Source organism: Plectrocnemia conspersa, unplaced genomic scaffold (genome assembly GCF_051122295.1).
Source record: "Plectrocnemia conspersa isolate PC_06_02 unplaced genomic scaffold, ASM5112229v1 ptg000002l, whole genome shotgun sequence".
Taxonomy (NCBI): Eukaryota; Metazoa; Arthropoda; class Insecta; order Trichoptera; family Polycentropodidae; genus Plectrocnemia; species Plectrocnemia conspersa.
In genome coordinates, this window is record NW_028277166.1 from 9,650,014 (window position 1) to 9,674,751 (window position 24,738).

Genomic DNA, 24,738 nt, shown 5'->3' on the forward strand with positions numbered 1-24,738 from the left:
AAATTTGTAAATTTTCTAATTACAATTTAAGAACTTTCTTTAGGTTAAAATACAAACTTCAACTCAACTCTCGGTGGAAATAAGCGGAAGAAGTACAGACAGACGTCGCATCTCGCATATTGCTCCCTAGTTTGTCTGCCTTTATACTACACTATGTTTTAAAAATATGATAGCTATGCTAATCGATATTACTATGGACTTCTAATATAAGAGGGCTGAACAAAGTATATTCAAACCGAATTTTGGTTAATAGGAGCGCAAAAACAATTATCACTTCCCAGAAGGCAAAAATTCACGTCAAAAGCAATAAAACCGTCGCAGTAACGAGCATATATAGAATTTTCTTTTATTTTTAAACTTGGAGTAAAACTTTTACACTTAAAAATAATGAAAATAAAAATAATAATGTCATATTTAAGTAAAAATAAAAAATAAAATGTTCCGCAGATTGTCAACCGCTACGCACGTGTATTCAGTAAAACATTAAAAATACCGTAATAAAGGTACCGGAACGCCGTTCTACCGCATTACATGACAAAAAAGCCCCGGTATTAGATTAAGCATTATATAACTAAATTCGTCTCATAATAAAAAGGAACATTTGCGTAATGTCGGACTTGCTAATAGGTTATCAAAAAAGCAATCGATTTCTTTCCCTGGATCTTATAAGAAATGATGTTTTACGCATCAGCGTAAATAAACGATAGTACGTATCCGAGTGGACGATCTATTAACAATTTCAAATCGCTTGCTGATTAATTCTATATAAAGACGACGTTATCAATTTTTACAGATTTAGAATCACCGTTACGCATGTATACAGTTTAATAAGATATATCGGACGTTAACAAAGAGGCTATTTCCACCCTAATCAATGGAACGAAGGCTGATAGGGACGTTGGACTTCCCCCAATTTTCAAAGGCATATAAGCCAGAACACTGGCGTATTGAATCACTTCCTTCGGACATTTCAGTCTGGAACATCATCCAGGACTACAACTTCACTTATTCAGTTGAACTTGTATAGCGCGGAGCTACGCCGAATCGACCGAGATGACATTTAGAAGCAAGATAAACTTATTTGTACCTATACAAATAAATGAGTAATACATTAATCGCATATGTCTAATTCAAATCGTTCCATCATTTAGTATGTGTACTCAGTAACAATCGACATATTTGTACTAGTATTTAACAGGTTTATAGAACGATATCCACAGAGTTGGACTTGCAAATAAAATTGCTTGAAGATGCTGTTATTATTTTTTTAAATATGAAATACTTCTTTAATTCTGGTAGTACTAGTTATCTTAATCTATTTCGAATTTACCGCAAAATCCCTCAAACTTCAATGCCGAATTTATTCATTCTTTTCATCCACATACATATGAAGAATCCTATACATATTAGAGCAGGTCTCGGCAACCTTTTTTGGCTGCGGGTCAAAATAATTAAAATGTGACTTAAAAAGACTATCCGGGTCGGTGAATATTTTTGGTCCTAATAACCATATATGTGGTCTAGTCGTGACATCGTAACACGTTAAAAAAATTATATTTGCAGAACTGAAATGGGTCACTTCAAATCATCAAACGGGTCACTTGGTGACCCGCGGGTCATAGGTTGCCGAGCCCTGTATTAGAGCCTATGTCGGAAAATTGCATGTCGCAGTGCCGCATTGGAAAAATATCATTATACATTTCGCTATATCATATTCTTCCATGTGATTTGCAACGCATCAAAATCAAATTATAGCGTCGCTTTTAATAACAAATGATTGTGTACATATAATTTCGTAATATCGAAAGGGCAGAAATGAAAAGAATAAAGGTTAAACGTTGAAGCACATAAGCCAGTTCGTTCTCGCTATTGGTTCATTATTTTGTGTTATTATTAAGCGCTACTCGTTAACCATTATATTGCCCCTACATCAAAAATAAATAGTAAGAAAATAAAAACAGAGACGTTTAATTGCAGTAAGAGTACATAAAGTTACGTATTTATCGTAATCCAAACAAAATCGATAATACAACGCGATAACCTTCGATACCGTAGGCGTTTAATGGTGATTGCGCCAAAATCCTGTATAATATATAAGTGGTTTTATGCATATGTGTATATATTTATATATGATAATGGGAAATACATATAACACGTAGAATATAACCTAATTTGAATTTATTTTGCAAAGTTCACTTTGAGTGCGAAATCATTAGTCCGCGTAGCGCGAAATCCTGACTCGCCCATAATTTTTAATTTCACCTTTCCACGCCAAACTTTTTCTCCATGACAAGTGACCTGTCCTTATCAAATCGTGCATAGGCACGCTACCAAACAGACCGTCTAACTACCATGTTCCTAAAAAGCACCACAATTTGGAAAAAAAATATATTTCTAGATTTCTTCCTATTTTTAACCTTTAAAAGTCCAAAGGCATGTGTGTATATCATACCCAAAATGATTTTACCATTGCAGTCCAAAGACACCTATGTCACACCCAATATATTTTCTATTTTTTGAAGCCATTTTAAACGATTTGATTATAAATTTTTCAGTATTTTATTTCATTAGAGATACTTCTATCAATATATTACGGTAAAACATTCAGTAATTCCTAGTCATTTTACCTGGAATTGAACGACTTGATTGATATAGTATTATCATAAAATAATACTATATTTTTAAATATATAAGAAGTACATTTAATTTCCAATTAAATCTGATCCAATGAAACATAAAATTGAAAATTTTATATTTATTAATTTGTATATTGTAATGCAACGTGAAGATCAATATTGTACGTCATTATAACATTGGACTGTGCGTTTCGTATCGCAAGAGTATAAGCATTTAGGTATGTACTTTATATTGTATATGTATGAACAACTTAATTTGATGACCACCGCCACAATTTGTTATAATTGAGAGGTCATTCTAACGACCATTTCGAATTAATGAAACTCGACTCGAAAGTTTTCTTTTACTAAAATGGAAAAGAGATATCGTAACAATTGCGTTAATAATTGGAAATATTTCACGGATCCGTCCCGAGACGTTAATCACTTATAAGCGTCAGCTAAAAACTAATCTTTATGTGGAAAGGATGTGCGATAGGCAATACGTTCTACCCTTTAGTTATCGATCGCCGGAGTGGCTCACTTTTAATGCGTGAACACATTTCGTGTGTCTAAGAAGCGATGCAATTGGTCAACAAACATCCTCATCTACGATTTGCTAGAGCTGTCTCGAACCAACATTATAAAATATGTGACATTGAGTCACAGAAGGAGCAGATGAAGGAGTCATAGCACATCAGCGGATCGTCCAAAATCGTTAAAGGAACACATTGCGATAAATCACAGCCGACAATAATTCAGTCCGACACTCCAGCAAAGATCTCCGACTTGCCATTTAAATTCTACAGCTAGAAATCGGCATCTACATTTATCTATATATGTGGTAATTTATATTTTCGCTGCAGAGTCAAAACCTGAAAGATCTTAGTTTACATAAAATCAAAAAATATGTCTAGAATCTGTTTTTAAAAATTCTCCGAAATTACATTATTGCCAAATCTACAGATTTTTTTAAACCTTACGGATAAAATATTAAGAACAGGGAACTCGCACAAAGCGGAGCTACGCCGAGTATTGATCGACCGAGACGAACCATTGATAATCGATAAAGCAGCCGCTTTCTAATTCCATATTTATAATAAAAAACTTCTACGTAACTATGGAAATTAATGTGCGCACTGCTATGTATGGACTTAATTAATATATGTATATGTTAAATAAATGTCTCCAGCTTACACAACTTAAAACGTCAGCATTCACCAATGCCCGAGCTAACAAAGAAACGACTGGCCGGCCAATTTAAAAATTTAAAACAGACAAATAATATAATTAAGTATTCGGATGTTGTAATCAACAGTACTGTGGAATTACAAGATTTCAAATAGATACAAATTGAAGAATTAGCAGAAGCTAAAATTGGAACATGCTGATATCTGGACTCCTATTTGAGAATCTGGAGAGAAATCGTCTGCAGAATAAAAAGTTAATATGCAATTAATGCTGCTAGCTTGAATTTAAAAAACACAAAATAACAAATTCAATTCAGATTGCAACTTAGCAACAAAATATTTTTTAATTGATATCAAAACAAATAATGACGGTTACAGGTAAACTAAAACAGTTATAATCCATTAACTGTAGTTTTAAAAAAGTGTTACTCTTTACCATTAGTTAAAAAAAAACAGGGCTGAAAAACACTTCAAAAACAATGTAATAGCAAATTCTTCAAAGCTTCTTGTCATTAAAATTCTATACAAAACGACCAGTTAGGTGTAAATTTAGAAACGGAAAATTATGTAGGAATTCGAGTATTTGATAATAAATTATCACCCCATAAATTAAATCAGAAACCATGCGAAAATAAATAATTTAGCAGTACGCGGATGCAATAGAAGGTCGAAGGTTTTTTTTGATCGTTCCTATTTGTCTCATTTGTATTTAAAATCTTGATCTAACGTATAGAAACGTACGAGAGGATTCAAAGGGAATTTCTCAAATATCTTTTCAAGAGAAAGTATATATAAAAACTTTTATACTGATCCATAAACTTAATTATTTAACAGGATTAAGTCAATCGAAACTAAATATCATAAAGCAAGATAAATAATTTTAATAATGAATTATGGTAATTTGATTAAAATAGAAAATTAATATCAGCATATTAGCAAGAAATCATTAAAGATTTTTATAACATTTCCTACTTCTTATTTGCATTTTTTTTTATACCATACAGAAAAAAAAAGAAAGAGCAAGTTTAAAATTGGTTTGAGGAATAAATGAGAAATGAGGTGGAAAATTCCTCAAGTATCAAGCCTAATATTATTAATCACAAAATTATTTTCCTACATTTTTATTAAGCATATATTTTTTTGAATTAAATTTCTTGATATTATAAATCATTACCAGCACGATAGAATAATTCGGTGATCAAATCCCATGTGGACGCAAGTGTTTTTCAATTTCTATAGTCTTGGGAATCAGAATTAGTGATTTCGATTGATCATCACAGATGAAGTTTTCCAAGATTTTCCTAATCTCAAGGATTAATATCGTGATGAATAATTCCAACATTTTAGTAGTGGCCAGGCGCGTATGGTGAGATACATTCTCTTTCGCTCGCTCGCGTGTTAAGTGACGAGAATGAGTGAGAAGTGGCCGTATGGAACGCACGTAACGCACGACCTTATCTCTCACTCACTCTCACGCGAGCGAGCAAAAGGGAATGTATCTCACCGTACGCGCCTGATAGTGGCGATCTACTTTTTTCTATTAAAAATCATCGCAATCTGCCAATTATTTAGGGTATAAATAATATATTTTTTTATAAGTTCACAAATAAAAAATGCTTATTAAATATTTCAGTAGATAAAAATAACAATTTAAAATAATTTCATAAAAAAAATAGAAATAGAGTTAGTTCTACATTAGATAAAATATTATGACCGTTGATCTGCCCTGATTTGGCAATATGTTCACCACTCAAATAATTTTGTATAAATAATTTTATAATGTTAAAAACTGCGGATTTAGCCAAATATATAGAGCCAAAACAAGAGATTAATTTTTGTATCCCATTTGTAAGAATTAGGTATTTATCTTTAATGTATTTCGAAATTCAACCTCTGAATTTTAAATATAAATCATTCTGAAGATTGAATATTATCAATTATAGTTCATTCTGATTTGCTTTAAATATTGTAAAGATTTGACTTGTTGAAAGATTAGATCTTTCTGAAAGGAATTTGAAAAAAATAGTGTGATATTTTCAATCTTGACAAAATCTTCGAATCAAGCCTTAAATTGTTTTTCAACATTTTTAGTTCGAATATCATTATGTTTTATGTTATACGGAAAATGCATTTTACTTTAAACAATATTATAAGTTGTTGAAAATATTTTATTGAGCTTATCATATCTAATAAATATTTATCTTTGCCTTGTAATTCAAGATTCCAATCGCTGAGTTTTGAGCTATTCTGCTAAAAATGATAAATTAAATAATTGTTTGCTTACTGTGGGTAACCATCACCTCTATCAGAGATAAAACTTTTTATGTCTTCTAATAACTTGACTTCTGCTAAGCCAGAGGTCGGCAAAGTGCGGCTCCGGAGCCGCATGCGGCTCTTTGGCCCCTTAAGTGCGGCTCTGGCACAAATATCCACCGGCATTTACGCGCTGGATTTAAAAAACAAGGAAATATGGAGCTCTAAATTTGAACGTCTTTGTGTTGATTTGGAAAATTATAATAAAGGTTTGCTAAATTAATAAATAAATTTGGCTCTCAATTTTTTTTTAATCGTTGTAATGTAAATATTTGGCTCTTTGGCTAATAAGTTTGCCGACTACTGTGCTAAGCCAACAAACATTAGTGTACAACGAAAGTTCCAGATCATTATCTTTATTTTTTAATATGCTCGACCTCGACTATTTTAATAATAATTTTCCATAATAATAATATTATGGAAACTTAATACACATACAGGCCTGCCTAGAGAGGGGGGGGGGAGAGGGGACAAATTCCCGGGTTTCCACTATGACCGAAACTCGCAGAATACGTTCGTTAAACGAAACAAAAATTGGAAAGGCTCGCCCTTCATTATCATTTAACACTTATTTAAAAAAAAGGTGTGCGTCGCAAATTTATGTGAAGTACGTGTTATGTTTTTGTGGATTTTTATTATAAATCTTTTATACAACATACATATTATTAAATTATAAGGTACTGATTTGTAACCATTGCAATCAATTTCAATTTATTCGAAATATTATGAATGAAAAAACATATTTCTTCGTTCGTGCTTTTATTCCTCAGATACTCTTTTAAGTGTAATAATATTTTTTTAAATATTTTTACGAAAATAAACTAATAAGGCGATAATTGATTCTAATTTTAGTTCTTTTCCTAGTTTCTTAATCGGGAGAATCATCGCGGTTTTCCAAGTGGTAAGAAAATACCAAAATGACAAACATCCGGTAAAAATGTTCGTACGTTAATGGATGTTATTTCTTGATTACTATGTTATCTAATTTATCTATATATATCGTAAAGTTTTTACTTTATAATTATGCAATAATATACAGAATTTCAGGTGGAAAAACTTTGTTAGGTGATATGCTATCAACCGCGAATGTTTCGATTTATTTACCTAGCCAAACAGTTTTGACCCTGAAATTTATTTCTGTTCAAGGAGTGTAACATAAAATAATATTTTTTATGTGAAATAAATAATTATGGTTCATTCATTTCATAAAACAATTCACGTGCCCCAAAAAGACTCATTGCATTGCAACGCAATTGTATAAGACGACTCTTTTTACTTGATATTATAATTTTTATTATTTGATATTATGTAGAATCTATACGTTTTTTTGTGAATTTGACTACTAAATGGAATAAACTAATGTCTGTATTAAAAACAACTTTGAAAGGTCATACAAACACACGATGGGCCTTAAGAGCAAATGTCATCAAGGAATTGGGTCAGAAAATACAATTAGTATATAACGTTTAAATGGATTTAGAAAATAAACAATCCTTACAAAGAGTCGAAATTAAGAGCTTACTGAAACAAATTAATTTTAAATGTTTGTGTACACTATCTGCATGGAATTAAATATTGCAAAAAGTTGCTAGAATAAACAAATCCTTGTAGTCAAAAACGATTACCATAATTAAAACTTCGCGTTTAATACAAGGATTATCTGATTTCTTACAGCAAATAAGAGAGACCCCATCTAGGAAAAAAAAATAGGAGTGAGAAATTGTCAACAAAATTTGAAAACAAACAATGTAAACTTTTCAAATTAGATGATCGATCTCAACAGTCTGTTCCTTATGATTATATTTTTTTATTTGCAGTAGAAATGAAAGGAGTGGTAGATATTTTAATAACATAACTTAGATGTAGATATAAAGAACTGTATGAAATTTCATTAGATTTTGAATTTTTAGCAAGAGAAAAATTATTATATATATAGAGAAGGAATTATTATTCAGATTCAAAACAAAATTCAGTTTAGATTTGTTTCATTCGGTTCTCACTTATTGTAAGTCGTAATATTCTTGTAAAAAGTCTTAATATAATATTAAAGTTAGGTAACCGAGCGTACGATTTTATTGCTTTTAACGTAAAGACTGAACTTGAACTTGGTCGTAAAAATACATGTCATTTAATTAAAAATACTATGAAATCGAAATATTAAAAAAAATGTTCACTGACTGACCAACCTTTGTCCCCATGGAAAAAGTTAAAACGACGTCCCTGCATTTGATACTTTGAACACGCGTGATTATTGACAGCTGTCTGATTTATAGTGATGCCAACATATAAAACTCGATCAACCTGTCAATTCTACACGATTATATTACTTGCTGATAATTAACTTTTTCAAAAATTATATTTAATTAGTACAATTGGGTCTAACACTAGGAATAAAATATATATTGTAGTATTTGCATCAAAGGATAAAAAAATCGTCGCGATGTGGACTAGGCATGGCTTATCAAAAATGTATTATTCCCATAAATCAAATTCCTATATTATCAGGTAGTAGTCCCAACATCTGAAACGTGTATATGGTTTACCCCAAATAAATTATATATAAATAATATGTAAAAAGCTTGATTATTGAATTAAAATAAATTGGACCGAAGAGGATTCAATAAAAAAAAATCCAATAAAGGTTAAATATGGTCAATAATTACACCTACACTTTATTTACTATTTGTTGTATTAATTTTTGTGTCAATTGACCAGCTGGCGAATACTTTAAACGACCTTTGTGAAAATGTGCGCCAAACGAAACAGGAAAATCGAAATTTAAATCGAGATTAAAATATCAATTTTCCTGATACACATCTTATTATAATGTAACATAACGCTTTTACAGTTTTCTATATTTTATAAAACCATTTCACGATACTAGAAATCATTATTATTAATATGGAATACACGAGTTGATTAATACAGTATTACCATAAAATAATACTATATTTTTAAATATATAAGAAATTTATTCAATTTCCAATTAAATCTGATCTAATGAAACATAAAATTGAAAATTTTATATTTATTAATTTGCATATTCCAATGCAACGTAAAGATCAATATTGTACGTCATTATAATATTGGACTATGCGTTTCGTATCGCAAGAGTAAAATAAGCATTTAAGTACCTTATATTGTATATATAATATATATGAACAACTTAATTTGATGACCACCGCCACAATTTGTTATAATTAAGTAGTCATTCTAACGACCATTTCAAACAAACGAAACTCGCCTCGAAATTTTTTTTTTATTAAAATGGAGAAGAAATCTCGTAGCTAAACAATTACGTTAATAATTGGAAATATTTCACGGACCACCTAATAGCGGATCCGTCCCGAGACGTTAATCACTTATAAGCATCAGCTAAAAACTACTCTTTATGTGGAAAGGATGTACGATAGACAATGCGTTCTTCCCTTTAGTTATCGATCGTCGGAGTGGCTCACTTTTGAGGCGTAAACACATTTCGTGTGTGTATTATAAAATATGTGACATTTACTCACAGAAGGAGCAGACAGAGACGTATCATGACTTCGAGGTTGGACTTCTGAAGATTTTGCGAAAGTCATTTTGTCTGATGAATCCCACTTTAAGATAATTTTAAACTAAAATTGGTTAATATAAAAAAAATATTAAAAACATATTTTAATTAAAAATTTCTAAAGCAATAATTTTTAAAATAATCATACTTTTTTAAACATTTTGTTTAAATCCTTGGTATAGTGCAGGTGCGTCGAAGAGTTGGAGAATAATATGTGGATGATTGCTTAGTACCCAAAATCAAATATTGTGACGGAAACGTTACGGTCTAGGATTGCATGGGAGCAGCAGGGGTAGGAAATCTGTATATTTGCGAGGGTAGTATGAATAGTGACATTTATATTTCAATGTTGGAATCCACTTTATTGGATTCCTACTATAAAATATTTCTAAGCCTTTCTAATTGACCACGCTACCAGCTGATTTCAGCAAGAAAACGCCCCGTGTCATACTTCGCTAAAAAGCAGGGGTTAGTTTGCGTCAAAGGGTCTAACGCTTTTAGAAGTGCTTACACAGTCACTAGACCTAAATCCTACGAAGCATTTATGAGCAAAATTAAAAGGAAATGTTGCCCAACACAATTTCAAATCCAAAATTGTCTCCATCTACCTGCAAGTCATTAGTTGACAGTATGCCAAAAAAGTAATCGGTATTTTATTTATATTTTCACGATTTTTAAAGATATAGCACATTTATTGGGGTGCCCCATTATTATGGCCAAGGCTGTATTTAGTGTTTCATATATCAAATTCATAAAAACAACCATTGGTGTTGTGTGAATTACAATGGGTACAGGGTATACCATAATTAAATTATATATAAATAATAGGTAAGAAGTCTAATTTTTGCTATTAAATAAATTGGACCGCAGTGAATTCAATAAGAAAAAATATATAGGTTATACTTAAAAAAGGTATATAGGGGGGCAAATTTGTCCTTTTACCTCAGGTGACAAAAAGTCACGGCTCTATTGGCCGTGATATCACACATGATCACAAAGGAAATAGTGAAAATAACGCTGTGTTTTTGTAATAAATAAATATATTACTCATAGATGTGGCAAATGGTCCTGGCGAGGCCGTTCCCGGAACCGCAAGGAATGACTCCCAGGGGCAGCTCCTCGAGCACCTGCTTCCAATCGGACCTTTCGAACAGGCCGTTGAGGATCTCGTAAACTATCCCGTCTCCTCCTACGGCGACTATGCCCCTCCAGCGATACAGATTGTGCTCGCGGACGAACTCTCTGGCGTAATCTGCTTTCTTGGTGACGTGCAAGTCGTACGAGACCTCAGCCTCTGCGAAGAGAGGAGCCACAGTTTTCTGAAACTGCTCTCGAGCTTTGCCGGAGCCCGACTTCGGATTGAGCAGCACTAGAACGCGTCGGTCGTCTTTGGCCGGGGGTGCAGCCGTCGACACGGGGCGACCTTCGATCAGACACCTGACCGCGTGCCTCCACTTGAGCGCCTCCCTTTGGTTGTCGTCGAAGCGATCGAAGGACCGGAAGCGGAGCGCCAGCGTGTTCCTCTCCCTGCGCCCTCCTCGAACGCCTCTCTTCAATTTATAAGCGTACACGTACAAATAAGCCGAGACGTCCGAAGACTCGGGCTCGGTGTCGTCGCCTTCGTTCTCGTCCGCTGAGGGGGCGCCTTTCTTGCGGCCGAGGGCAGTGCAGGCGCACGCGCCCCCTCTCTTGCTCGATTTGGCTCTGGAGCACCTGCATCCGACCATATCCCGAGCGGAAATCGAGCGCTCCTTCGACGCCCCGTCTCCTTCCCTCCTGAGGCTGAGCCCCTTGTCCGTCAGTCTGACTCGAAAGGCCGCGCTTCGCTTGTTCAGGACGTAGAACGTCTCTTCGAGGTGCACGCTCTGAGGCGGAGACTCGGGCGGGGGCTCGACGGCCCCCGCGGACGCGGACGCGCGCATACCGTCCGCACGTCGTAAGCGCGCCGCGCAAACTGAGCTACGGTTTATTTACGATCAAGATCTGACAGCAGTCCGCAGACGAATTAATCGACCATTAACCGATACATCTCGTACATTTTTTTTATCAAATTATAACTTTTTAAGATTACCAAATTCACATGAAAAATTCAATTAAACAAAACGCGTATTTATCAAAATTAAAAATAATTTATGTGTATTTATATATTATGAATATGACCTTCATAATTGCGTTGTAATAGCTGTTATACATAATATTTCATATATATACCTACATATGCGATATGTCTACTCGTATTCAAACACACAAACGTATACAAAACGATTATCAGATAGCTGTATAAGGAATAGTCGCATCGGGCCTTTAAAAGCCGTTCTATGAGAATTATGCTTTAATTCTGAGCGAATTCACGAAACCAACGCCCTACAGCGGAGTGTAACAATTAACACACATAAGTAGACATTGTAGCAATACCTGTCAAAAACTGAGCCGTAGAATCAGTAAAATACATTTTAATAATAAACTATTATTAGAACTACAAATTACCAAATTAGAACTACAAGGTATTAGATGTCACCAAGTATGTGAGGAAGGTTTTTTATTAGTAGCAATTTTTATGAATAAAAATTCGTTTCACGCATAATTTTATTACCAGAACAAAAGTTATAAGTGTGTGTCTTTGTCCAATATTACGAGTACTGCTGAGCGAAGCCGATGTAGGAAAATCTTTGGAGGCAAAAGTCACGAATAATTCAATCGTTGATTTCTGCGGTTTATACAATTTAATGTTTTCCTGTCGTTCAATTATACTTTTATTTTACTAAATATACGCGCATGAAATACTTTCGACAGCATCGATTGTTGATTCGCCACTCAGAATATTTATGGATGTAATAGGCATTGATCAATGAACTCCATAAATATTCTGAATGGCCATCGCCTTGTTATTTACTTTGGGGCCTTATGCAAATGAATCAATTGCGTATTTTCAAAGCCGACCCTGCATCCATCTCTTAAATGCCAGATAAATGAACTCCCATAATTTATTTTATTTTGCTATTACTATTACTCTCATTTTATATTTTTAATTTCCTTTTGGATACTAGAAAATTATGATAAACCAGCATATCTTATTAATTTTAAAGTATGTTTTTTGTTTTATTTAAATGCACAATATATATAATATATAATAAAATGCGCGTAAATTGTAAGCATTATATAAAAAAATGTGCAATAAAAAAACTATTCCAATAAAACAAATAACATCTGCATTAAATTTTAGCGGAGTGCTTCTAACCTTTCTTACGTATTCGATTAGTAAATATTTTAAAAAATACTAACGATTTTAATATTATAATGAGAATAAGAATGAGGTAAGTGTAATATAAATAAATACTTGTATTTTATAGAACAATTTTAATATTTATATATGTTAAATTTTCCCCTTGTAACACTTTAACATATAAAATAAATGTATTATAACACTAGAAATAAAATATTGCTTAAAGTAATATTTATTATTTGAAATAAATGATTTTATTGTACAAAATGTTCGATTTAATATTAATTGAAAATATGTTTTATTTTAAAATTTAAGCCGACTGGCTACACCGGCGTGGAAGGTATCGTTAGGTGCGCGCCACGGATTTGACGGATCGTCCGCCATGTACGCGACTCACGCGGAGGGCGACGGCCCTTTTCTGCGAATATGGGTGCAGCCGGACGCGCGGCGAGCCTCCGTCGTCAGCAACAAGTTAGAGTGGGCTACGCGTTCTTTGCTGGAGCAGCCGCCGCCGCATCTAGCTCTGTTGAGACCCGGCGTATGTCTAGCCGCGAGGCGCTCCAACGAGCGATTCTACAGGGCGAAACTGGTGGCGCCCCCGCAACCGCCCGCGCCTCTACTTTTGCACTTTGTTGACTTCGGCTTCGAAGACGTCGTGCCCCCCGAGGACGTGCGGCTCTTCGACCCCAGCGATCCGCTAGTGACGGAACCCCCACAGGTGATCTGCCCTTGTCCATTGTGTAACATTCCGATAAAAGTTTAGTCCTCTAAACATTTTATTGCTGTTAGTATGCTTTTCTATTGACGCTGGCATTCTTCCGGTACTCTTTCATTGCTGATATATTGGAAACAATACTATAGTAATTGATTACTGAATCTGAGATTTTCACTTCAACAATGGGCATTTAAAAAACAAGAATTGCGCAATAGTCGCAGACTTAAGCCGGTTTCACACGTGCCGGATGGATTTGCCTGGCACGTCTGAAATGGTAAGTACTAGCCCATACAACACCACTCCCACTACACGACGCCGGCCCGGTACTGGGCAAATCCATCCGGCACGTGTGAAACCGGCCTTACGAAAGTCATTGGTACTTTCCTATTATTTTATTGTAGAAAAATGTTCATTTGTTTGTACATTTTATTTATATATGATTATAAATTACAATTTTTAAGTAGACTCGTTACAGAGTTATTCATTCGCTGCCGCCGCTAGCAAAACGTTAGTCGTCAAAAAGTAAAAGCCGACTTTAAATAATGAATCTGAACTAAATTACAGTTGTTTGAGATGTATTTACTGATGTATTTTAGGTATAAGTTCCTTCAGCCCTTTTTATACATAGCGGAACATTGCCTTCAAAAGCATCCACTTTCTAGGTAGTACTTCCACAATAAACATTATTCAAAGGGACAGATTGTTGCTTTTTGACGCGGCTCTGTTTGTGTTAAAATTTGTTTGCAAATTATTGTTGAATTTATTGCTTTTTGAACATTTAAAAAAAATTAGACATGGGAAGAAATATTAAAATTAGTAGCTGTAAATTTAAGTATTCAATCTCAATTTTCAGATTGAATACAAAGTCAACAACAGCACCAGCCGAATTTATATAAATTGAATGTTTTTATAGATTGTATTATCGGTAATTTGACAACTGGATTTAATGCAGCAAAATAAATAAATAATACATTCAGTTTCATGTAGTTATTCCTAAAAGAAAATATAGAAAAAAATAGTCGAATCTATCCCGAAAATATTTTTTTAAATATGTCACTTCAGTAAAATAATATCGGAATACATATTCACCAGTAAATATAGATTTTTACCAGTGAAAATATAAATTATCTGGCAGATGCTAGTAAAATTATATGATTTTAACTTTTCTATATGTTAATTGCTAAACGCCATTTGAAGTTTGTTATACTTATTTTTTAAATCTGTTTCTGAATTCTTTGCACCTCTTGTTATCAGCCAGTTGAGATAATATTTTTGTATTACTTTTTGATTATCAATATTTTACATATACATATTTGGCAAATCTGACTACAGATAAGAAACCGTCGACACGACATAATTTTTTTATAACACAACTATTATGACAAATCTTTTTATATCTTTGTAGGCATCTGAATTATTACTCAGTCGAGTGATACACCCTCACGGCGCTTGGGATCCTCTACAAATAGACGAGCTGCGAAAGCATATTTTCTTAAAAGAATTAGTGTGCACTATCGAGAGACAAGTCGGCGGTCGCACGCTAATAGGCATCAGGATTGAGAACGAAGATCTGTCTGAGTTTCTCACCTGCCGCAGAATGGGAGTAGCCGTGGACCCCGATCGACAAGTCGCGATGCTGGCGGTTGAGTTCGAAGCGGCCAGAGCTCCTTCTTCGAGAACGTTGCCTTCACTCCAGGCCAAACTCACCAAGAATGTCCGTCCGCCTCGACCTCTCAACAAGCTTCCTGAAGAATCACATTCGAACCCTTCGTCTTACAGGTGAGGTATTTGTCCCAGAAATTTATATGAGAAAAATTGATAAGATTTTACTATTATATATAATTACTTGCAGACCCCGTCTTCTAGAAATCGGTTCTGAACACGAAGTGCGCGTGTCTCATGCCAAAGATGGCCCTGAGCTATTCGCCGTGCAGCTCAAGAGTGATACCGACGCTTTAGCGACGGTGATGAAACGCGTGAGCACCCTGCCCCTCGAACCGTTATTGTCGCCGCTGGCCGTTGGCACTGTCTGTCTCGGCAGGTTTTCCCCAGACTCTCCGGTGTGCCGCGCCATCGTTACAGGCATTACGACCTCTCGATGTATGCTCTTTTTCGTCGATTATGGCACGACCGATTTCGTATCCAGCAACGATGTCTACCGCATTCCCGAAGATCTCATCGTCCCGAATGTATTCGCCCTCAGGTTCAGCCTATCCGGACTCAGGAGTTGTATCGTGTCCGATAAGGTTAAAAAGATGTTCGCATCTGCAGTCGAGGACAGAACGCTCACTTTGAGAGTTGTGGCGCCCGAAGGTGCACCGATCTTACAATACGGAGAGCTTTATTTGAACGGACATAACCTATTGGACACGATCCGCGCCGCAGACCCGCTGAATCTGCGCTATGTCGAAATATCACCGTCCACTCTAGCTGGAGATCATCGCGTGTTAGTCTCTTTCGTCGACAGCTGCACTAAGTTGTTCGTCCAGCTGCTTCAATATTCGGACGAATTACATATTATAATGGAAAAAGTGCAAGAACACTGCGCTAATACTCCATCGCTCACATTCTGCGATCTTAAAGTCGGAGCAGCTTGTTGCGCGCTCTTTTCCGATGATGACAGATGGTACCGAGCTCGTATAGCTAATATAAAGAAAGACAGAGCGACTGTCATTTACGTAGACTATGGAAATGAAGCTGAACTTTCCGTCGATTGCTTAAAACCCATAGACCCTTCTCTGTTGAAGCTGAAAACTCAAGCTATACATTGTGCGTTGAAAGGTTATGAAGATAAACCGTTCGACGCTGAAGTGTCAAACAGACTCGAATCCATGACGATCGAGACGACATACAATATGAAAGTACAAGGAATGATCGGAAATGATGTGCTACTTGTAGAGCTAATCGACCAATCTGTGATGCCAGCGGTCAGTGTCGCATACCAGCTGGCAATGAACGAGCCTAAAGTTACTCCCGAGCCAACGGTTAGCTTTACTTTATGTACATACACACTGATACTTTGTAATCAAATTTTAGTAGAAATTACTTACAATTTCCAGGTCTCGCAGACTCGTTCAAATGTAATCAATCAAATGCCGAATTATGAAGATCAAACATCATATGAAGATGTACCAAAATACAAATCAAATAATGACAAGCGAAATAAAGAGTGAGTATTATACATTAATCTTATTCTATATATAATTGTAATTATATAGATTGGACACTGTTTTTAATGGAACATGTTGTTGCTTACAATAATCAGTGTTACAAAAGCCATCGCAGATATGTTTTAATAATTAGCTTTTGAGAAAAAAAAACAAGTTTTTCAGTGCAAGGCAAACAATTCGAATAGTTTTTGAATACTAAATTATTTAAATATAAAGATTTTTTTTGCTGCTCGATTGAATGCATTATAAAAATACTAATAATTCATTGATTTGATTCATATAAAATCAATCAACCCAGATTTTTATAAATAATACTGTTATATTCTATTCATAAACACAAATAGACGAGACAACAATAACATAAACATTGTTTGAATATTATAAAACTAAAACATTTTACAGGAATACGTATGACAACCATCACAATCGACAACGTTCTCAAGAGTTCAACGTTAAGCCGCGGTTTGATAAGACCCAAAATAGTCAGAATAGACGGAGGGAGCCACGGGACACAAACAGAAAACAGTTCTCCTCATCGGACTCTCAATCGTATAAGCCTAAATCTCTCTATCCGCAAAAAAAAAGTCAAAGCGATACTTCTCAGTTTGAAAAAAGGAACCATCGGTATTTTCTTCGTAGTCGCCTGCTCTTGCTGCATGTTAACACACCTACGCCTTGATTATGATTTTAATGTTTTTATATCCTCGTATCGGTTATGGTTCTGTTTGAATTTCGTTTTTAGTGTTGCTTTTTTTCTGGTTTTTTCATGTGTTGTGGCAATTTAATCCTGAGACGCAGCTGCATTACAGACTGGAGTTGAATTTGATTAAAAGTAAATCAATTTGAATTTACGTTGGATTTGAATGATTATTTTTTTGCACTACTCTAATTTACTTTAGAATTTGTAGATGTGAAGGACACAAATTTTGTAAAACTAAATTTGTATTTTTATTATAATTTTTCACACCCTTTTTTTATTAAAAAATGTTTTATGTGGATATAAATATGGTCTTTATACATTACATTTTTATACCGTTCACGCGTTTTTGCGTGATAGCGAAACTCGACATCTGAAAAAAAATTTTTTTTCGCAAAATTTAATCCCCACCTCAGAAATTATAGTTATATTATTATCTTGCTAAGGTTGCCCTTATTTTAAAAGAAATTCACGAATTTATAAATTCATCTGCTAATTTTTGGCGTTCTGGTTACGAGCACAAAAACGGCGAACTGGATAATATAATATCTATCTACGCAGTAGTTACGAGAGAGATAGCTAGCTGTCGACTTCGCCAATACATAAAAAAATTAATCTAATTTTTCTCGAAATGGTCATTTGTTGAGTTCGCCCTTTGTACTCTGAAATCCTCATATATTTAAAATTGTAATGTATTAATAGGTACCAATGAATGTTGCTTCTCAAATCAGTTACGTCTGTGGAGAGCAACCCAGAATATTACAGAATCCGTTGTTAATGCATAGATTTAAAAAATTGAATTTTTTAGACCTACAGATAGTGTAAACTTAAAATTCGGCAATTCTCGCCAATATATTGAATTTCGGCAACCAAAGTAAATGAAGAAAAACTGCAATAAAAGTGTGTGAGTGATATTAATGTTTCAAAATAAATGGATATTTTGAATACATTTTTTTGTCAATTCAAGAGTTAAATTGCTACACCAATATGTAAATTAATAATATTTAACATGTATGTAAATTGGGGAGACTTTAAAATTATTAGGTAGATGTGTATATATTTTTATAACATATATGCATAATCTCTGCAAATAAATATAGATGCAGTTGAATGTAATAATATAGTTTATATTCTTAAATGTAAAATAATATACATATGTAGATTGTTCATTCATATTTTGATACAAAGTAGCCCCTATTTATGATTTTTTACTGATTCTTTTTTGGTTCTTTATTAGTTCTTCTACAGCCTTACACAATTGCTTTGAACGTTTGCTTTTAATGATATTTTTTAACTAATTTATTAAATTATAATATATATTTTCTATATTTCAGAGAAAGAGATTATGGAAATAGTTATAATAAAGAGTCAAGAGAATATGGGAATAGTTACAATAAAGAATCGAGAGATTATGGTAATAACTATAATAAAGATCGGAGAGATTCGGGCAGTAACTATTCTAGGGATACACGAGAATCGAGAGACTCCGGCAGCAGTAACTATCCGAAGGATAGATATAATAATTATAATAAATCCAGTACGAATGACTATCGGTCGACCAAAGTTAGAGGTATGGACGGACAGGACAGTTCAGATTATAAAAGCAGACCTCCAAAGCCGAGAGCCCAACCTCTAGACGATCCAGCACCGCTCGATTCGACCTTCAAATCTTGCGTGCCGGAGACACCTTACGAGAGCAACGTTCGAGTATCGTGGCTGTTCAATCCTCTTTGCTTTTACGTCCAAGATATTTCTCTGTTAAACCAACTCGAACAGATGATGATGAGCATACCAGCGGAGTATAAATACGTTCTACCAATCAGCGAGTCCGTTCCGGTCGGATCATCCGTTTTGGCGCAGTTCCCCGAAGATAAGGTGTTATACAGAGCAAGAGTGACGGACTCGTCGTTCTCGCAATACACTGTAGATTTCGTCGACTTCGGTAATTCGTGCGAAGTAGACAAGAACAAGATTTGGCAGTTGGAAAATAAACATTTAGAATTGCCAGCGGTCGCAGCCAAATGTTCGCTTAAAGGCATCGCTCCTATAGGCGGTAAATGGTCATGGGATAACAGAGAAGATGAGTTTTTTAACAAGGATAGTTACAAGTGTACTTTTCACAACATTCAATCTGACGATTGCTATGTGGTGTCTATGTTAGATAGTAGCGACGTAGGCATTGACGAAAGATTGCTCGAATCTGAATTGGTGATTCTCTCGGATACGTCTGATCAAACTGCCGTTGTTGATGATTTGAAACGTAAGTTTGATATTCATAGACTAAGATATGTTATATTGTTTATAATAATTATTTCGATAACAGTTACAGTGGAGCCTGTGGACTTTGATATGGCTATCGGACAATGTTTTTATTCAAACGTTAACCACATTGAATCGTTGTCTAAGTTTTATATATGCCTTGAACCTCCGAGAAACACCGCCGATTGCAATAACATTAAGGTAGGTTTATTTATAATATCGACAATGTCATTGATTGTCGTATAACTTATCCGTGTTTACAGATTGCAGAAGATGCGACTATTTATACGAACCAATATATTGAATGTTCTTATGCTGAATTTGATCCTGAAAACGCAGATCATAATTCCATGAATCAAGAATTTAGAAAGAACTATCAAAATAAATTTGTTATATCGTATATCAATAACACTGCAGATAATCGGTAAGATTAAATCTAAAATGGTACAATTGTGTTTTAGTTATCTTTGTTGGCTCTAACAACTAATCTTTTAGAAATCTACTAAACCTTAATCTTTCATTAATCTCATTACGTTGTAATTTATTCCATGCTAGCTTTTGTACCTGATTACTAATAGAGATGCATCATCCCCTAAGTTACATTGAATGACTATCGACGAATAACGATCTTTTCATTCCATTTATTAAGAGCCAAGCTTTCGATTCGCAGCCTTTATCAGTATTTTTTATTTGCTGGAACATTTGACTTTAGATCAAATGAAGAAATACTAAGATTTTGTATTCTGCTTTTAAGAATAATATACATAGTATCATTATTTTATATATTTTTATTGCAGATTTGCAGTTACTCTCTACAATGCAGAAGATGGTCGGATAATTTATAACTTCACAAATGATAATTCGTTCGATAATGTGCCGGCAGTTAGTCCTTATCCCATTTATAATAAAATGTTTGGTCTCGCCTTTGCTTCACACGTGGAGTCTGAGAATGAATTGTATTTGCAAAGATCTTCTGCAGTAGATAATTTGGCTGCATTGTTGGAAAAGTTGTTTATGTATTATGAAAACAAAGGTATAGTTTCTAATGGCTTGCAATGTAATATATTATTAAATTATAATTGTTTTTTGTATTGCAGATGCTGGTACGTTTATAACACCGAATATCGAACAATTATGCGCTGTTAAATCTTGCGACGGTAATTGGTACAGGGCTAAAATTTTACAAAAGTTTCCCACGGAATGTCAAGTGAAGTATATTGATTACGGAAATAAAGAAAGCGTGCCTTTGCATTTGATAGACGCGCTACATCCCCAATTCTTCAGCATCAGTGAAATGTCGATCCAGTGCAGTCTCGGGGTTTCGCCATTCGAAGTGGACTTGGAAAAACTTCAAAAGCTGCTGTGCAACGGAGAGTTTACAATTGAACTGTCTATCGACGAGACCGGCTGGGTGTCGAATGTAACGATGGACGGTGCGAGTATTTTAGATATGGTCAAGATAGATAAGCCGAAAGACGATCTGCCTAAACTCTCCGTTTATATAACGCACATAGACAGTCCGGGACAGTTTTGGTTACAATACGAATCGAATCTCGACGCTATACAAGCACTGATGGCGCGACTTCGGGAAGAGGCTGTCGATTATGAAAATTTGGTCGATCACGAAATAGGAAAGATGTGCATCGCCAAATATTCGGCTGACGAAGAATATTATAGAGCGATCATATTGGATTCGGACAGCGATATCACAACGGTGAGATTCATAGACTTTGGTAATACGGATGTTTTGAACAGCGATTCGAACGCATTCAAAATGCCTCCCGATGATCTAATCAAACTTCAGTCTTATGCTATTAAATGCAGCGTTAACGCTTCTCCTGCTGGTATCGGAGAATGGACCGAACAAGCTACAGAACTGCTCACCAAATCAATCGGTGATAAAAACGAACCAATAAACGCAATAATCATTCTCAAAGATGCTCTCACATATGTGGACTTGTTCAATAAGGAATTGAACATCACCGACGCGTTGGTCAAAGCCGGCTTCGCAACGCCTGCTGAAGTACAGCAAAACGGCACACTACCGACGTGCTTCGCCAGCCATGTTAATTCACCGTCCGAGTTTTGGATTCAATTGGAAAGCTCCGTAAACGATCTTGAATTAATTTCCGATCAGTTGATTGACGCCGAAAACTTTTTACCAATCGGCGATTTAGAAGAGGGTGTGATATGCGCTGCTAAATTCCCCGAAGACGAATCCTGGTACCGTGCTAAGATAATCATCCACGGTTCCGAAGGCACCGAAGTCTTATTCATGGATTACGGAAACGCTTCTCTAACTAACGATTTGAGGAGCTTACCTGAAAATCTAAGTTCGTTACCCGCTTTATCCAGAAAATGTGCATTGCAGAAACCTGTTTCTATAGACAATTGGTCTAAAGAAGCCGAAACTAAATTTGTAGAAATAACAGCGGAAGGTGCGACTATTTTCCAGATTACTTTTATTGCTTCCGGTGATATATCGATCGTCGATTTGATCTATGAAGGAAATTCTGTAACTAACGAATTGGTGAAATTGAACCATCCTCAAGTTAACGCTATAGATGATGTAGAAATCAGTTTAACCGAAATGCAGGTGCATGTAAGTCAATGTCGCGGACCTGATGATTTTTGGATTCATCCAAACACGAGTTCCGATAAACTTATCATTATAACGAACGTCTTGATTGATGCGGAATCTTTCCCGGCTTTGGAAGAACTGGTAGAAGGTATGCTATGCGTGAGTCTCTTCTCCGAAGACAACATGTGGTACAGATCAAAAGTGATCGACATCGGTGAATCCGGTATTGAGGTTCTACACATCGACTATGGCACCACAGCCATCTCGAAAGTTTTAAAAGAGATACCCGTTGAGATAAAAGAGATTCACCCATTGGCTATACATTGCTGTTTATCCTATTGTAAAAATATGATATTCGATAAGAAAAATCATGAAAAGTTCGCTGAATTAGCAGCTAAGAGATCGCAAGAATATAAAATGAAGATTGTCGATTCAAGCAGCGATCCGAAGTTGGTATCGTTGTTTGTTAAAGAATCGGATGAAAACGTCAATATTTTGAATTTAATCGGTATACCTGAAGATAAAGTCGATTTTTATACTCAACCCGAATTAGAAACTGAAGAAGGATTTATAGAATTCACCGATATAGAAGATACTTATGAGGAATGTATTACTGTGGAGAATGTTGCTCCTGATTTGAAAGATGAAGAAGACACTATAAAAATCGATCAAAAAGACACATCAGATTATAAATCTATTAATAGCAGTTCAGACGAAACTCGTGTATGTGATGCAAACACTGAACATGATTGTGAAGATAAGACAGATTCAGAAGTCGATCTTAAAATAAAATTAGATCTAAACGAACAATCGGCAGTAGAACTCGAAGATTTGTTAGAAATAGTTCCCGATTTAGATTCTTCTGTAGAAAATATTGTTGAAGAAGAAGTAGTTATTTCCGAAGATACTGATTCAATGAGTCCCAAGACGTGTTTAAAAAATGAATCGAAGTCGGGTAAAGAAGATGATCCGGAAGATCAGTCAGCTATAAAAAGCGACGATTCAGTAGAACTCGAAGATTTGTTAGAAATAGTTCCGGATTTAGATTCTTCTGTAGAAAATATTGTTGAAGAAGAACTAGTTATTTCCGAAGATACTGATTCAATGAGTCCCAAGACGTGTTTAAAAAATGAATCGAAGTCAGGTAAAGAAGATGATCCGGAAGATCAGTCAGCTATAAAAAGCGACGATTCATTAGGAAAAGTATCCGATCTGGATAATTCGGCGGAAAAGTTTGCCGAAGGAAAACCAGTTTCCTCCGAAGAGAGCAGCTCGATGAGTTCTAAAGATAATATATATGCAAATGTGACGACCGAAGATGACACTTGCGAGAGCGACTCGACAAGCTCAAAGAATAATTCAGTCTTATTGGAGAAAGACAAAAATAAGGATGATACGATCGAGACCGATCTGACAAACTCAAAGGATAATTCGCTTCTATTGGAACAGAGCATCGATTCTACAGATATTGAAGAAACTCCAACTTTCCTGGAAACCAATGGCAAAGTTTGCAATAATGAATCATTTAAAAACGACTTAGATAGTTCCAAAAACCAGTCAGTTTTGGATAAAGACGATGATATGAGTGTTACAAAAGATTCTTTGAATAATGAATTATTGCAATCTACAATTGACGCACATGACACTACGGAAAAGAAGGCTTAATTTATTTATTTTTAATACTCTTATCTTATAATCATTGTATACTTTAAGGATCCATTCCTATAGTTGTACCATTATTTTATAACAGGTCGTCGTTATTTTTTTGCACAATTGAGACACAATTTAAAAAGCATTTATAAAAACTTCTACTAATACTTAACTTTGATTTTAATATTATTTATAGAAGGTTGAACTCTGGGTTCTTAGTATTAACATGAAAAATTTGTCCTGCCTAACCTCGTTGATTAATTAATAAAAATATGCTCCATTACGTTAAATGTTGAACGTTTACATAATGCAATTATTTGGGTGGAACAAAATGTGCGCGACTGTGATACTTGTTATAGATCTGTTTAAAATTGGCGATGTTTTTCTTACAAATTTGTACTCTGCTTAAATTTTGTTTGTTTTTAGGCATTTTTATAAATATGCCTTTAAATCTAGTTTTAGGTATTGTTGCTTTGAAAAGTAATGCTATGTATATATACTACATACGCTAAAAAGACTACCTTTTAAATACTGTTTTTTCTGTTATTTTGTTTGATTTATTTTTGTTTTTACATTACTATTTGTTTACCAAAAAAACATAATTTTTTAATAAATGTTTCTAAATAAATAAATTTTTATTTATTCCACCACTCCGAACTAAATTTGTTAAAAGTAAATGAGATGTGTTTCTATATGCATATCGATTATACTAAGGTGACCAGACATTCTCGTTTCTTCCTTTTGTCTTTTTTTTATTTTGAGCTCCCTTAGC

At 34.7% G+C, this 24,738-nt stretch overlaps 2 protein-coding genes across 5 annotated transcripts in view; one reads left to right on the forward strand and one right to left on the reverse strand.

The window, feature by feature from the left end:
- The window catches only part of Sk2 (Sphingosine kinase 2), a 31,258-nt gene extending 19,608 nt beyond the window's left edge, over positions 1 to 11,650 (reverse strand). The window contains exon 1 of one of the 2 annotated variants that reach the window (XM_088205083.1): positions 10,719 to 11,650. In XM_088205083.1, the coding sequence (XP_088061209.1) occupies positions 10,719 to 11,593 (875 nt within the window). In that variant the 5' untranslated portion in view covers positions 11,594 to 11,650. Of the gene's footprint in view, positions 1 to 9,633; positions 9,738 to 10,718 lie in introns of those variants that run through there. The other variant, XM_088205084.1, reaches the window with a different exon arrangement.
- Positions 11,651 to 13,206: 1,556 nt separating this feature from the next.
- Positions 13,207 to 24,598, forward strand: tud (tudor domain containing protein). 3 transcript variants are annotated; one of them, XM_088205080.1, is made up of 10 exons: positions 13,207 to 13,612; positions 15,015 to 15,388; positions 15,462 to 16,593; positions 16,669 to 16,778; positions 17,182 to 17,403; positions 18,811 to 19,736; positions 19,800 to 19,936; positions 19,999 to 20,159; positions 20,533 to 20,768; positions 20,833 to 24,598. In XM_088205080.1, the coding sequence occupies exons 1-10, from the start codon at positions 13,277 to 13,279 to the stop codon at positions 23,979 to 23,981; spliced, it is 6,783 nt and encodes a 2,260-aa protein (XP_088061206.1). In that variant the 5' UTR covers positions 13,207 to 13,276; the 3' UTR covers positions 23,982 to 24,598. The 3 variants fall into 3 exon arrangements, with proteins under 3 accessions (XP_088061206.1, XP_088061207.1, XP_088061208.1); XM_088205081.1 differs by having other exon boundaries at positions 17,182 to 17,328; XM_088205082.1 differs by lacking the exons at positions 13,207 to 13,612; positions 15,015 to 15,388; positions 15,462 to 16,593; positions 16,669 to 16,778; positions 17,182 to 17,403 and adding an exon at positions 18,214 to 18,380.
- Positions 24,599 to 24,738: the final 140 nt, after the last annotated feature.

Bases quoted from the DNA above. Each gene is read 5' to 3' on its own strand.
- tud (XM_088205080.1), top strand. From the start codon at position 13,277: ATGTACGCGACTCACGCGGAGGGCGACGGCCCTTTTCTGCGAATATGG. The intron at 19,737-19,799 runs GTAAGTTTGATA...TTTCGATAACAG, and splicing joins CGTTGTTGATGATTTGAAAC to TTACAGTGGAGCCTGTGGAC. The intron at 20,769-20,832 runs GTATAGTTTCTA...TTTGTATTGCAG, and splicing joins TATGTATTATGAAAACAAAG to ATGCTGGTACGTTTATAACA.